Consider the following 15,592-nt stretch of genomic DNA (forward strand, 5'->3'; position numbering starts at 1 on the left):
TTTGGTCAGCATACAGCTATCAGCTCCCAGTGTTGGACAGATTCCTTTGTCAACCTGCATAGTTCTAGCTTTTCTCTGTAAAGCATCTGGCATCAGCCGCTGTCACAGACAAAACCCTGGGACATGCACATTTGCTCTGACATGATAAAGCACGCTCCCTGCCTGCCTTCTAGCTGATTTAAAGTGTGTAACTGTATTAATTGATCACACTGCACCAATTTTCCATGCGTACACAATGCCCTGCTGCTCTGTACATGTAGAAAGCAAGGCAGTAGGAGCTTTTGTTACTAGACTGCATGAAATGAAGGTAAAATATAGTGTTTCATAAACATGCAGCAAAGTAGATATAGATACTTACCATGTTCATCTGTCTTTGATGACTTTTCCCCATTTCTGTATTTCTCTGTCACATCCAGGCACATGCTGTGCACCGTCCTGCAGGCTCACACCCAGTTGCAGCAAAGCAGCAGGAGTGCAAGGGAGATAGAACATGCAGTGGCACACAAGGAGTAAAGCCTTTTTTTGTGTGCCCCAGAGAGAAATGTCATGCTGCCAGCACTACATATGTCGGTTTTGCTTTTGTGCCTGAGACCCTGAATGAGCCATGCCGACTGTAAAGGTCTGATCCAGACTGTAGTAAAGAGCTCAATACCATTGTGTTTGGCATCTGTAGTAAAGATATGATGCAGTGAGTAGACAAGGAAACCAAGTGCTCTGCAGGTAATCTGTCCAGAATGGGATTAAGGCATGTTTGTGGCAGCACAAATAAGCTCCCTCTGAGTTTGTGAAGCTCTTTGTCTCTTTACTTTTCTCTGGGAAAAATCAAAAACTGGATTTCTTAATAACTTTCACCAAAAATCTATTTAAAAATAGCTTCACAGTCAGTATTTAAGCAGTGACAAAGGAGAAATGTAATGTGGAAGCAAAGATAGAGTTCTCTCATAAACAAACAAGTAATACTCAAATGGGAATGATTTTGTTACTTATATGAATATATTGTTATCCTTTGTGGTATTGCAGAAACTGTGCTTAGTGACTTACTGCAAGTTCATACTGAGCAAAGTGTGAGAAAGGGAGAAAGTTGCATTTAATTTAAAAACACTGTTACAGAGGCTTCAATATGTAATATGAAAAGATATTTCATGCAGTGTAAGTATTTAGCATAGTTATTTTTAAGTTTTGGTTGTATGAGATTAAGATGAGTATCAGAGTTACCAATTTCAAGTTCCATTCTCCTGGCAGCACATCAACTCCTTTTGGCAAATCGTTTAACCTTTTCTGCCACTTCTCATTCACCTTTTAAAATGGAGATCTTATTTCATTTATTTCCCAGATGTACTTTGTGTATTTAATTCCTATTTGTAAGTACTTTGAAAAGAATTTTATTTATAAATATAAAAATATAAATCTTTGTTATATTGTGTAAGAATACGTGTTTGTAGGGTAAAGATTGTGCTCTCTGTCAGTTAACAACATTTTGCCTGGTTTCATTTGACAATTAAGTCTATTTGACAGCTTCTTAACTTGTGATTTTCTCTCAGTGACCAGAAATTAGGGTGTTGGTATCCCCCTAAGTAGAGAAACTTTGAAAATCAATATTGCCATAAGAGAGTTAAATCACACACTCATGGGTGGATTTTTTTCCTTTCTTCTTACAGTTATTAGTGCAATTCAGGCAACTTGCAAAAAAAAAAAAGGTGCCTCTTCTGAAGGCAGTGGCACATCAGAAGTCAGTGCCTTTCAGCCTTTTTAAAGCATTTCTGTGCTTCTCCGTTTTCCAGGAGAAGTATAAGCTCCAGCAGCCTCTTGAGACCTCTTAAGATAGTAGTTTGATACACAATAGGATGAAAATTGATGATCTAAGAAATATCCTTCATTTTTTATTTGCTTCCTTGTCAAAGAGAACCTCAGTATATTCTGATATGATTTTAGAGGGCACGCTGTATTGAATAATATGTACTGCTAGAGGCAGAGGTATGCAATGGACTTTTGGCTGATAATATCTGCTTTACACAGACAGTTTAACAATTTGACATCCTCATTTCCAGCCACACTGGATGCATCCTGTATCTTCTGGGTTATGAACAAATAAAAAGGAACAGTTTTTTAATTCTTCAGGGCATCTAAGATAACATTGACTCAGTATGCTGAAACAGTAGTTTGCCTGGAAAAGATGGGATGAAACTGCATATGGTTAGAAAGCAGCTGCATCCAGAATTATAATGTAAGGTGCTTTTTTGTAATTGTCTATTTCCTGTTTGCTTCAGTCTGTCACAAAATAATGTGTGTTAAGGACTACAAAGAGCAAATCATTTAAATTGTTTATTCAAGCAACAAATGACTTGAGAAAGTAGATACAGAAGCTTGAAGCAATGAGATGCTCACAAGTTGATACATGATGATGGTACAGTAGATAGTGACTGATATTGGTGATGGCCACCACATTTGATCATTCTTTGGAGACAAGCCCCCAGGCTCTTCTTTCTGACATCTCCCATGGTAACTACAGACCAGAAAGTTAAACTGTACCTGTAAAATGTATATCCCAGGTGTTATTGTTTCCCAGTACAGAAAACTAGAATGTGTCCACTCAGCTGGGATTAGCAAAGCATAGACACCTCCTTTTCCACCTTTCTCAGCTCCTATTGCTTCAGGTGTTTTCCAAAATTCTTGTACGTTTTGGTGTTATAAGTCACCACTGGCACTTAGTTTAAATATAGTGGTAAGACCAAACTAGTTTGGAGATTTAACAATTAAAAAGAACTAATTTTAAGGCATCCTTTACCATAATCCCTCTATGTTCTTTAGAAGCTGTTCTTCCCACATATATACACACACATATCATCTTTGCCTGATAGGATGTTTCTTAGGGAACTTTACTTACTCAGGTATCAGTGGATGTAGTTAATTGTAACCAAGAGGGCTAGTGTGGCAGTAGTTAAATGTATTTTTATTCACCATAGTTATGCAATCTTTATGGATTTCTCCGTGTTGTAATTTGTCATTGAAATGACTGGATGATGCTCCTGATGCTCTTCCTACCATGGCTTACTGGCAAGAGTAAAGATTGTTGCATGTTGAGCACACATACTTGCTTTACATAGTCTGCTTCTGCCACCATCTCCAGTTTCTGGGCTGTAATTGAGGCTCTGTGCTTTCCTGTGTTGACATGTCAGGCTGTCTAACCAGCAAGGCAAGCCTCATATGAAAGGTATGAGGCTTTTAAACAAAACAGCATAGTGAAGATCAAGACCAGAAAGGGAGACTTGCTCCCAGTGTTTGAAGAATGACCCTTCCAGAGAAACAAATTGGTACAAAATAAACAGGCCTCAGAGGAAATGAAGGGTGCCCGGTCCCTGAACAAATGCAAGACAGTTGGGATGGGTCCACCTGAGACTCTCCTTCCCTAATACCACAAAACCTGCTCCGCTTTCAGCACAACCTGACCTGCTGGCACAGCTGGCACCTCCTCCTAACCAGGAGACAAGCACTGGACAAAGCAAGGGGAGTTTGTACCCATGAACATCAGATACTTCAGATATTCTGGTTGCTGAAACGGCATGAGAGGAATGTCTTTATCCTCTGGATTTATTCCCTCAGAAGTGTGTTTCCAGTACTGTCTGGTATATTGGACAGTCATCAAGAATGGGAACAGCCCTGGGAGCCTCTGACATCAGGAGTGAGCTGGAGGGAGGGATTTCTTCTGGCTGAGGAGGTGATTTTGTACAAGAGGCAGCAAGCAAGAATCCTCTGCCAGGGATTCTGTTGAAAGCCCAAGGGGAAAAGGAAAATCAGGATGTAGGCCTTGACCAAGGGAGCAATTACTCCTGGAAATGGATTTGAGTGGGCTGGGATGGAGGGAAGTGTTTTGGAACAAGTCACCTGGAACTTGTAGTCCTGCTTTTTCTCTCCCCCTCTATTTCCTCTGTGGTTAGTTGTTTAGGAAGGCGGTGTTTCATTTGGCGGGGGGGGTGGGAGGTTGGGTTTTATATCTCTCATTTTTGTAGTATTTTTTTTATCAATTAACCTATCTAAGGCAGAAAACAGCTGTGAATACCCTGTAAAACATGCTGTATTGTGGATGGTATGAAAAAATAGTCCACTGAACACCATCTGTCGTGCTATCTCAGAGAGCGAGAGATGTATCTCTTAAGTAAAATTTGAAATATTGATCCCATTGTGCTGTTATTGTGGGCAACATTTTCTTCTGCTTCTAGTGTGGTTTTATAAATTCTAAGATGAAAGTGAGTTGAGACAACTCTGCTGAGAGGAGCTCTGGTCATTTATGTGAGTCCTAAATGGTTTTACTTCATCCAGGAAATTGCTCGTTCTTTTACAGATTATGTCTATGCCTAAGTATTTTATTTAGTAAGTAGCAAAATGCCAGTTATGGGTCTTCAGTGCTTCAGCACATCACAGTAACATTTGAGTTCCAGTGGTATTACACTGGCCCGTTCACTAAGAACTTGGCCAGCCAAGCACTGATTCTTCTCATCGCTGCTTCCTTTGGGATATGCACCCACAGGCCTCTCCAAAACGTGTACTGGACAGATGCGGACAGTTGTGTGGGTTTGGGGTTTTTCCTTAGGATGCCCAGGAGATCACTTTAGGACTCAGACTATTTCCGCTAGAGATGAATAAATTGTCCTGATAATCGCACAGGGAATGTAACAGAGCGCAAGCTACTTCTGCCTCAGCTGAACACCTGGCAGCAAGGTCAGTTAGGATTGTATAATCAATACTCGGTACTTTTATAACTTCATCCAGGTACTGATAGCAGAAGAGCAATGTCTGTGCATTTTGTTGCTGTAAATCCTTTCACAAAATTGAACAGTTGCCAAGACTGTGGAAACATTAAAGTGAGAGACAATTATAATAGAATAATTAGTGCTAGATGGACTTCACCTGGTATCAGTCAGCATGCCCATGAAACAGAGCCATTTCCAGCAAGGAATACTATAGCATATGTTGGGGTAGCATCAGCATCTCTTCAAATATTATTTTGATCATTTTGAAGGCTGCTAATTGTTGAGTTTTTTACTGTGATTGTTCTTATGCATTGCAACAAGATCCTTTTTTGTTAAAGATTTCCTGAGAAGGAAATATGAGCTTCACTCTTCCTTTCTCCTCTGGCTATCATCGCGTTTGGCAAATTTTCATTAAAACTTATAAGTAAACCGTTATTTAAACACTGACTAAAGATTGTTGCTTAGCTGCTTTTAGAAATCCTTGTTATTTTCAGGCAATGAAAAATAATGAGATAATGTTTTCTTAAGCATTATGTAGCTACTAAAGTAGATTTTTCAGAAATTATTGCCATTTCCAAGGCTGAATTTATTAGTTTTTAAAGGTTGATACTTTTTCCAGGAAGCCCCAACTTGCCTCCTTTGTGCATCTGCTTTTCCTAATGTTAGAGTCTGAGGTTTCTTTGATTTTAAGAGGTGGTGAAAGGTCACTTGAGTGTTGGTTCAGTCTTTGGTATGGTGTCAATCCCCTCTCTAATAGCTGGGGGTAGGGTTGTAGACTATATTGTGCATATTTTGTTTTGGCCATTTCATTCTGTTGAATTGCTTTTAATTAAGACAAACAGGACTGTCTCTTAATTAGTCTTTTCTGTCATTTTCATGTAAATTTTTTTCCTTTTATCATTCAAAACATGACCTACCTCTGAAATGGTAGAGCTCTGCAGAATGGGGGGATTTTCCAATTCTGTGGAACAAACTACAACGTGATCCTGGAGATACTTAGGATATGCTGCCTAATTTTCATGCACTAGCTTCCCTCTTAAGTGCACACTGAGTGCCTCTGTGCAGTATAGGACAGCCCACTTTGAAGATGAGCTAAGTGACAACTCACTGGAAGTGTTTGCACAGTCGCATTCTTCAGAGTGCTGGAGTCCTACCTGCAACCGTCATTGCATGAGTAGTCTCATGAAGAATTTCCAAGTACAGGTCTAAAATGAAGAGTGCAAGGACTTTAAGGCATCCAGTAAAAAGATCTGCACTCATTCCCCCAGTCGTGCAGTGGTATGACTGTTAATCTCTTTCTCCCCCTCCATGGATTACAGTTTCCAGTGCATGGCCAGCACCAGTGACAGTAGCTGTAATCTGACTAAAGATACTGATAAAGGTAAAGAGTGCCCAAAGGCAGGCAAGGTTGGAGACCTGGAGGGATTTCTTCAGAAGGGCGGAAAGCTCTTCCTTTCAGCTTCACATGACAGATGCACTGCAGGGGAGCAAATTTGTGATAGTGGATCTGTCTTCTGGAGTTCTAACTCTGACTAGGAAATGTAATTGAAACCCTAAAGCAGAGCTCCTTCGTGCCGCACCTAAGGATTCCAACAAATTCTGGCACAGTGAACATAATGTATGCAGGTTTATAGTGCTATTTATAAATCTCTTGAGTTTCCTCTTGTATTGTTTCTTGCTGAGGGAATGTGGGATGTGCAATTCACCCCATCAGATTTTATTGAGGAGTTATCCACAGTCATGTGTATGCTGGATTCTCTTGAGAAACAACATCTGTTTTCTGCTGTATTTAAAGCTTGAAATGGTTGTGGGTTGTCTTAACTTGTTTAATTAACAAAAGGACAGAATTAGATAATGTGAATTACTTGTACTTCTTGTCAAATGCAACATTTAACTCCTTAAACCACGGAATAGGGACGTTTCCTCAATAAGCTGTTTGCTGATTTTTTTGGTATCTTCTAACCTTTTGTTTTCTCTACTTTGTGTAAGGACAGATTCCTCTGGTTTCCTTTCTCTAGTTAGAAACTATGCTATGTCTATAAAACAGACACATCTTGTCTTATAGGTGAAAAAGACACTAAACATGAGTTGGATGTAGTCCTCGGGACCATCTGTTTTGCAAATCATGCCATTGTGCTAACCCAGTTAAGATGATCTCAGGTCCTATTAGAATTTTTCACATAGATAAATGAAGCGGTGGGGGTGAGAAGTATGTATGGATATACACTTGAAGTAAAAGGCAGGATATGTCAACCCCTGGCAGGTATTTGTATGATAAAAAAGGAAGCTTAGCAGCATAGTTCCTCTTGGGACCATAACAAACCTTGCTAGCAGTCTTAATGCTTGACTGTGCAACTGTTACGTAGAACTTACAGCTAACTGAAATTACAAGTCAGCTCGTAACTGTGCTTTAAATGAAACTCCAGTGAAGCTCAGCTTAGTCACTCTTCCAGTGACAGTGGATGTGTTCTTGGAGACGGTGTGGAACAGCATATTCATATAGCTTCCTTAAAAATCACTGGCATCCCCCTTTTATAAGGAAGCTCCTTATGTTTTTGGGGGGCCAGGGGTTGTTTAGTCATGTAAATAGACTTCTGGAAGATCATAAATGGGTAGCATAAATAACAGTAGCCTTCAGACTTTTGTAACTAAAATTGTGTTTTATTTTCCACCAGTGCATTTCCAGGAGTGTAAACAATCCTGAGGATAACTGACTGTAAGAACTGCTGCTTTTACCTCCTAAACATATAGAGTGCCATAGTCATAAATAGGCATTGTATTTTTTCACATCATCTTTCTGCGTTTGATTTGCTCTCATGGATGTGTAGACAGTTGCACAGTTTGCAGAGAAAATGGTTGATTCCAGTGAGATCCTACTAAACTAGTTCCTATTAATTCCTATATGATATATTATGGATGAGTTCTTCAAAAAAAACTTTTTTTTTTCCCCTGCATAAAGCATGCATATGAATTACATTAAGTCTTAAGGTACAAAGTTTATGCCTTATATATTCCTTCTCCCAGGGTAAGTGTGATAGTAACTGTTCTGGTCAAATTAAGTGCTGATTATTTTGGCCACCTAAATTCAGTTTGCGGTCTTAAGTGGATAATGTGTTGTCATTCACTACTTCTTACCCTGCTCTTTTATCGCAGACACCCTGTGTGACATTATTATATTAGAGTGGAAAGTTATGCTCATGTCCATGCAATATATGGGGGTGTGTATTGTAGGAAATGCCTACAAAGCTGCTGTATGACTGGAAATCTGTGGGGTTTTTTTCATGCTGTTCGTACCTGCTCATTACCAATGTGATTTATGTTTCAGGCATATTTTCTCTTTCACTGTTCATTCTCCTCTTTTCAAGTTTTAGAAATCAAGTAATTTTAGTAAGTAGTTATCTCAGAAAGCCTTGGAGAGGTGGAGGTAGTTGCCAGCCACTGTGCAGGTATGGTATATGCTGCAGCCGGGGGGCAGGCTAGCATCTCCCCACTCTGTGCAAAAATCCAGCTCCAGTTACTCAGAGCAGGGAGAGGGATACTTCTGGGTCATGTCTGCTGGGGTTAAGACCAGCCTGTGAACTCCTTCATTAATGCCTTCATTCAGTATAATGGAAAACAGTGAGAGGGAAGAAGATCATTCTGAGCCTGCAGCCAAGTGGAAAGCCAGTCAGCTGAAGCCTCAACCTCTCAGCTTGACTGAGCCCTCTTTTCTCTTCTGCCTTTTTGGCTGCAGGAAAGAAATGGAGGGCTGGAGAGGGAATAATCAGTAGTAATCTCCTCCATCAGCCAGCCGTCTCCTCCTATTGACCCTGAAGTAATGAAAAAGGGATAGATTCTGCTACATGTTACTTCTGTATCCAAATGAGAGCAGAGAGAAGTGTTCGTAAATCTACATGGCTTTGCCTGTTTGGAAGTCTGGGCCATGGGGAAAATGACAGGATGTGTTTTATTTTCGCTCTGTAATTCACACAGGTAGTCATCCCAGAGTGTTTCCTCTGTGGGATTTTTGCCTTGTACTTCATTTTACGCAGCAGTAATTTTAATTCAGATGAACTCGTTCCCTTTTGTTGACTTACATTTTCAATATGCGAATAGTTGTATTCCCTGAACTGGCAATAAACTGGTTTGATAGTCACATTTTATAGATGTAATAGATTTCTATAACTTAGTACAGTGGAGTTACACTCATGTAGCACTGGGCCTATGAAAAAAAAACCCCAAAAAAACCCAAATCCAAAACACGTATGTAGGACTTCTTTTAAACTTTGTTAAAAAAAAGTCTTCCCTAAACTGATTTCAGTTTTTATTGTACAGGCAAAATGAAGAGTGACCAAGCTTGTAGATGTATTTAAAAAAAGGTGGGGGGAGGAGACCTGGAATTTGGGAGTTTACTTTTGGATGTAGAACTGCCATGCACAGAGTAACCAGAAAGTTGTCTTTGGCAATTTGCTCATTCCCCTCCCAGTGAGATGTAATTCATTAAGGCAGTTTCTTGTCAAGTGTTAACTCAGAAACTAGGATGAATCTGAGACAGAAAATAATTTAGTTACCCTAATGATATAGTACTCCAACTAGTGTGGCCAGCAGATAAAGAATACTAACAAGGTGTTTTAGTACTTAGCTAAGATGCCAAGGCAATGTCAGCCAATAATATGATGTCATGCAATCAGTGACAGAGCTTGGTCAGTGCAAAATGACAGTTTTGTCTTTTAATCCTACTGCGTGCAATAACAAAAAATCAGGAAGGACTATATTTAAAAACAGAGGAAATGTACTAAGTCCACTAGAAAAGCTAGTTGCATTGGTTTTTTTCAGAGCTAGATCTCAAGTGAGGTGGTGGCTGCACCAGTAGTCTCTGAGCTCCTTTTCCCCCTTCCCAGTGTGGGATTAACCTCTGAAATGGCATCAGAGCTCTCTGAAGTAAATGAGACTGTAGTGCAGAGATCTTACTTGTGTTCTCACAATGGAAAAACATTACATGAGCATTTGGAGCGAAGCTAAAGCATATGGGAGATGCTAACTCCATCGCTGTGTGTGCAGCCTGCTCCAGCCCAAAGGAGGCCTGTATGTCTGGCTCTCTGCAGGAACTGGGTTGGTGGTGATGTATTTTTCCTCTTTTGAGGCCAATTAGCAATTTAAAGCTTGCCTTTGGCCAGAGAAAACACCATAGCTGAGTTGTGCCCTAATTCCACCTGAGGAATTAGGGAGGACAGAGGGAGGATGCTGCCCAGCCCTGTGCTCTCTGCTGGGAGGTGATGTCTGGCCATGGTGTTCTGTCCTCTGCCCTGCAGTAAGATGAGTGCTATAGCCAGCTCCAAGGGAGAGTCATCCCGGGGGTTCATAGGGTGAAACTGTGCCCTTTCAGCACTGGGTTTCAGCTCACATCGTGAAAACATACCTCAATCTGACCCTTTCCTTAGGTTATTGTGTTTGGAGTGTTTCTAGTACGCAAGCCAGTATAATGCTCAGATTAACCACCAACTTTAATGAGCTCTGCTGACTTGCCTCAGCTAAAATTTTGTTGCTCAAAACCTAGAATCTATTAAATAAATTCTAATGCAAAAAGGCTCTTAGCCAACAAACAGTTAAGCTAAGCTGAACTGCAGGTTTTTTCCAGAGATTGTAAGGTCTTCCATCTCTTTGGGTATTAATATAGGACCTAATATAGCAGGGCCATCCTCCATCTCTGAGGTTAAGACATGAAAAGGGTTTATGGAGTCTTTAAGCCCAAATGAGTGCTGTGAATTAGTGGAAACTTGGTGATATATTCAGGGCATCCTTCTGTCATCTTAGGAAGACTTAGGTTATGAATACAGAGTGGTTCAGGTTGGCCCAAGCTGGTCCTGCCTTAAAACTGCCCCATAGTTGCAGCCTTTCCCCAGCACTGTGCTGGGGAAACCGCTCCTGGCTCAAGGTCCTGAAACAGCAGAAGGTGAAGCAGATGGAAAATTAGCATTATTCTGTTGAACCTGCTCTCCAGACGTCTCCTTCAGAAGGGAGAAGGAGGGAGTTCTGGGGCGGAGGAGGTGAGAAGCTGAAGTAACTCTGATTTAAAGAGGCTTAAGCTATTGCGGACCAGCTCCTCAAGATTTCCATGTGACCCACATGTCTTTAATTGCTGCTAAAATGCCAACTGTAAGTAATAGTGTAAGTAGCTTGAGCAGACCTGTAGTTAACTCTGTAATTTAAGTTCATGAAGCTATTTACATGCTTTTCAGTATGCAGATGCCAGTGTATTATGCTAGATCAGGATCTTAATTATGCATAGTTTGAGATAATTGGGTTGCTTTAGCTTCATAACTCAACCTGCTACCACTAACTACTAAATTAGGATTCAGCTGTATTCCATGTATATTTTGTTGAACTATTTCGATTTGTTCCTTATATTAAGTAATCAGTCATGAAAGTGTTATGATTAATTCTGCTCCTGTATTCTGGTTTTCTGTGGGAGAGGTCTGAGTTCAGCACATTCGTATCATCAGGTGAATTTGGGCAGTTATGTCCTTGCCATTTCCTGTGTGGTTTTCCCCAGTTGATGTAAATGAATGAATGTTCTGGATAAATATTCAGAGGAACAAGTCCCAGAGTATCTTCATTTTGTTAAGGTGTTTATTCTTAGGTTGCTGTGGTAGCCTGCATATTTTGGCTTGTATTTTCTCTTTCCTGTCTTTACGAAATGTACACTTAAAAATGAATCTAGAAAGTAGCAAGCTTGACATTTTTAGCAGAAACAAAAAAATGTGGTGAAGATCACAGCTGCAGTTGAGTTCATGATGAACAATGCAGCCTTTCTCATAATCTAAGGTTTACATGGGTGGAGTGATTATCTGCTTACAGGTGCAGGAGTGTAACTTCATTTTATTGTTTCCATAGATGAGCACCATGCCAGGACTGCCCACAAGGCCATGCTTCTATGACATTGACCTTGACCCCATCACAGAGCAAGTGAAAGGATTGTTTTGAGAGTGACATCCAAATTCAGGTCAGTCAACAGTCTTTATTTTCCTGTTTCAGCTGGGATGAGGATGTTTGTCTCTAGTATGCATATAAAAAGGGTTGTCAGGTGTTCATCTAGGCCCTGGTTTCATTGAGGACTCTACACTTAAGGGAACATTTCATAATTTGCGCTTTATTATATGGGTTTCCCATTTGCTGACTGGTGGCTGGCATTTTGGTGGTGTGCGCTGATGCTGCACATCGATGATGCCTTTTGGATTTCCCATCTCAGTCTGGCATGAAGAAGAGCTGGGTAGCAATTTTACTGCTCTTGGCTATTAAAAAAGTCAGTTTGAAGAAATCATGTCTTGTTACTCACCTCAAAAGAAATAATCATCGAGTTCATCTTGGATATTACTCTTGTGTTTCTGTCATTACCTAGGTATCAGGGGAGATGTTTCTCAGCTTTGTCATGAACTTTGCTTTGTTTTTCCTTTTCTTTTCAATTGCCGTCATCTCTCTCAAATGTTAATAAGCGTTTCAGAAACACAAATCTGTCCTCGTATCCTGGCTGTTTTCCATGTTGGGTTCTCTCCCTTTTCCTTAAACGTTGCAGCTGCTCGCCACCTCCTCCCCTTCTCTGAGCACTTAATCTTCTCGGTGTCCTGCTTTAATTTTTCGTAGAGCATGAGGAAATTTTTTACAATGAGAGTGGTGAAACACTGGCGCAGGTTGCCCAGAGAGGTGGTAGAGGCCCCATCCCTGGAGACATTTATGGCCAGGCTGGATGTGGTTCTGAGCAACCTGATCTAGTTGAAGATGTCCCTGCTCATTGCAGGGAAGATTGGACCAGATGAGTTTTGAAGGTGCCTTCCAACCCAAACTATTCTATGATTCCTCACTTTAAAATCCAAGTTGTTATGAAAATATTCCATGCTGCTCCATTTTAGTCTTGTTACATACTAGGTGGAGCAAAAGAGGATGTAATCCTAACTGAAACAAACCAGTTTGTGATGGGTCTCTTTATTCTTATCATTTAAGACTCTCTCATCCCTCAGTAAATCAGTCTGGAGAGTAAAATGGTTACTTTTACCAGAACAACAACATGACCATGAGCTAATAGGACTGTGATGGAACCAGGTGCTTTATAGCTCTGCTCTACCAATCCTTGCTACTCTGGTTTGAGAGAACTGGCTTTCATTTTCTGTTTCTGTGTTTTGATGGATTGTTTGGAAAAGGGGAGAGGTTTGCACAACCCAACAAGGTTACTGTTCACAACCAAATTAACTGTTCACTTGCCCATACTTGAATGTCACAGCATTCACACAACATCTGGTGAGAGCAGATTTTGCCATTTTGTGTGTATCAGTCAAGACAAGTAAAAAGCAGTCAGCCTGAAAGTTGACCCACATGCACAGGTAATTACTACCTTGTATGCAAACCATCAACTGACTATTCTGTTGCTGGGTAGTGTTAAGCATACCGCTTCTTGGCATATATCCCATTTGTGTTACTGATACACGTTCTGTGTCTGATGGCTTCATTGCATACATATTGATTCATCATGTGTCAGTCATGTAATTACTTCTGAATCATTTGAAATGACTGTAGAATCCTGATGTAAATCTATGTGCAGATTCACACAGCCTGCTTAATCGGGTGTTTACTGCCTAGTCTTACATAAATCTGTCCAAAACACGGAATGGAAAGGTTTGAAGAACAACAGTAATTAAGCAGATTAAATCCTCCATTCCAACTGTGAAGGCCTTTCATTTGAAGTTGTGCATGAAATGAAAACGTTAAACTTGGCTTTTAGTCAGTGATGATGTTTTCTCAGGTGTAAAAAGAAAGAACTGCTAACAAAGTCAGCAAAACATAATAGGTAGGAAATACATATCCAACTGTTAATAAATTATTTTAATTTCATTAGGGAGGTATTGCAGGCAGCAGACAGATGAGTGATTCACCTCGCCTAAGCTTAAGCCTTTTTAAGAAAAAAACAGCTTGATCATATATATTTTTCATCAATGTAGGCATATACGCACGTGTGTTCCTACCTTTAACAATAGAAATATATGCCTTGAGAGTATTGTAAAACCCAGTGAACACTACACAAGGTAGTCACTGTTCATCACCTCTGAAATTCATCCCGTTCATATGCTAGAGTTGTACATTTCTCATTTTGGATAAAGAGAAACAATATTCCCATATAATCTTTACTCTCAGTTTTCTGAAGTGTAATATTCTTTCACCCAAGTGAACCCACACTGTTGCTGATTTGGCGTATTTGTGAGTTTATTTCTATGATGGCAAATCAAAGCATTAGGGTTTTTTTTGTGCTTGATATGAATTCTTAGGGTTTTAGTGTACGATGTAAAATTTCTACTAATATGATATTGTGCCAACTCATTAGGACTGATTCACATCTTTCAGATACGGTAACTGAAAAATAGAGATTTGTGGAAGAGCTGCAGATGTTTCATTATAAACACGCATGCAAAGCTGAGAATAGTTGGTTTAGTGTGCAGTTTGTATTCTCCTCTGCAATATAATCCTCTTCATGACACTTGTGAGAGAGAGACAGGCAAAAGTTCCTGCTTCTAGGGATAGCTGTGTGGGGCTGTTACTGAGCTGAAACAATGCATGTCATTAGCCTCTGATTTTTTTCTACCACTTCACTGTGTTAGTGAAACAGATGCTAGCTCTCACAAAATGTGCAGAATGTTGATCATTAGAATATGATCTAATAGTCATATTAAAAATCATAAAAGCAAAAAAATTGTCAGAAAAGTCAACTTTGTTTTTTTCTATTGACAAATAGCTAATACATGAAACACACAATATTACAGTCTCTCTGGAGGAACATGCTCTAGTAAAAAAACTAAAACAATACCTGGAAATGAACCTGAAGGAATCTGTCTAGTTCTTCATCCCTGGCCACTATCCTATTTAAATTGTACTGCATAGCTCATATACTAAGAAGGTTCAAACTGTTTCCTTAGCAGCTGTCTGTATGTATTCTATATATATCAATCACCCGTCAGAATAAGATTTACATGGAGACAAGTCTGCCACTAGGAAGAAGTATTATTTTGTTTGTTTTTAAAAGGTAGTATTTGCACAGTGAGGTGAATTTATGAGCCTGACCCACTCTGCAAAAGTAAAAGCCTGTAAAGGACCCCTGTGAGCTTTAAGGATCCCTCTAATTTCATCAACAGCAGCAGGTGCCTGCTCTTCCTGTGCCAGTTTGGCTTTGGGTATCTGGGTTGATGGTGGGGGGTGGTAGTTTTCCTCAGTTGGTTGTGACTTAGGCCATGGCTGCCCACAGCTGCTGATACATTCTTGCACTTCTTCAGAACTGGCAGAGCATCAGAATGATTGTAACACACAACACGGGGTTTTACCACCCTCAGCTCTTCTGAATGTGGGAGGAACCCCAGAGCTCTGACTGTGAGCATCTTCAGTGCCATAAAGAAGCTCCTGAGGGGAGGCTGCCAAAACCGATGCCCTAAATGTTTTCATCTTCATTCATTCAGATATAGATAGAAGGTGTTTGAAGACCTTTCCTTTGCACCCACAAAATTGTTCCTATTAAACAACAATCTGACTTATTTAAGTCTCATTCAGCAGTATTGGGTTTCATCAGGAACATTTACTACAGTAAGGTACAGTCTGAAGTCTACATCATACTGGAATATGAGTACACCTTTTTGTTTCTCACCTAGTAGGGTTACACAGATAACAAATGGGAGATGCATGTGGCATAACTAAATGTTTTTATTATGGTTAAGACAAAAATAAACAATTTCACTAAAACACTGCTTTTAAGTTGTAATAGTTCTATTTTATTTAGTTGTTGGGTTTTTTTCTCTTTAAAGGAAGCAAAGATGTCTTGTTTCAATGTATGA

The 15,592-nt window shown here is 39.9% G+C and overlaps 1 protein-coding gene across 1 annotated transcript in view; it reads left to right on the forward strand.

The window, feature by feature from the left end:
* Positions 1-11,711, forward strand: part of LOC104411727 (monofunctional C1-tetrahydrofolate synthase, mitochondrial-like) — a gene marked incomplete at its 5' end in the record, with an annotated part of 57,428 nt that extends 45,717 nt beyond the window's left edge. The window contains one exon of the mRNA XM_010022217.1: positions 11,622-11,711. Coding sequence (XP_010020519.1) covers positions 11,622-11,711 — 90 coding nt within the window. The remainder of the gene's footprint in view (positions 1-11,621) is intronic.
* Positions 11,712-15,592: the final 3,881 nt, after the last annotated feature.

This window comes from Nestor notabilis, unplaced genomic scaffold (genome assembly GCF_000696875.1).
Source record: "Nestor notabilis isolate BGI_N333 unplaced genomic scaffold, ASM69687v1 scaffold6009, whole genome shotgun sequence".
NCBI classification, from domain to species: domain Eukaryota; kingdom Metazoa; phylum Chordata; class Aves; order Psittaciformes; family Psittacidae; genus Nestor; species Nestor notabilis.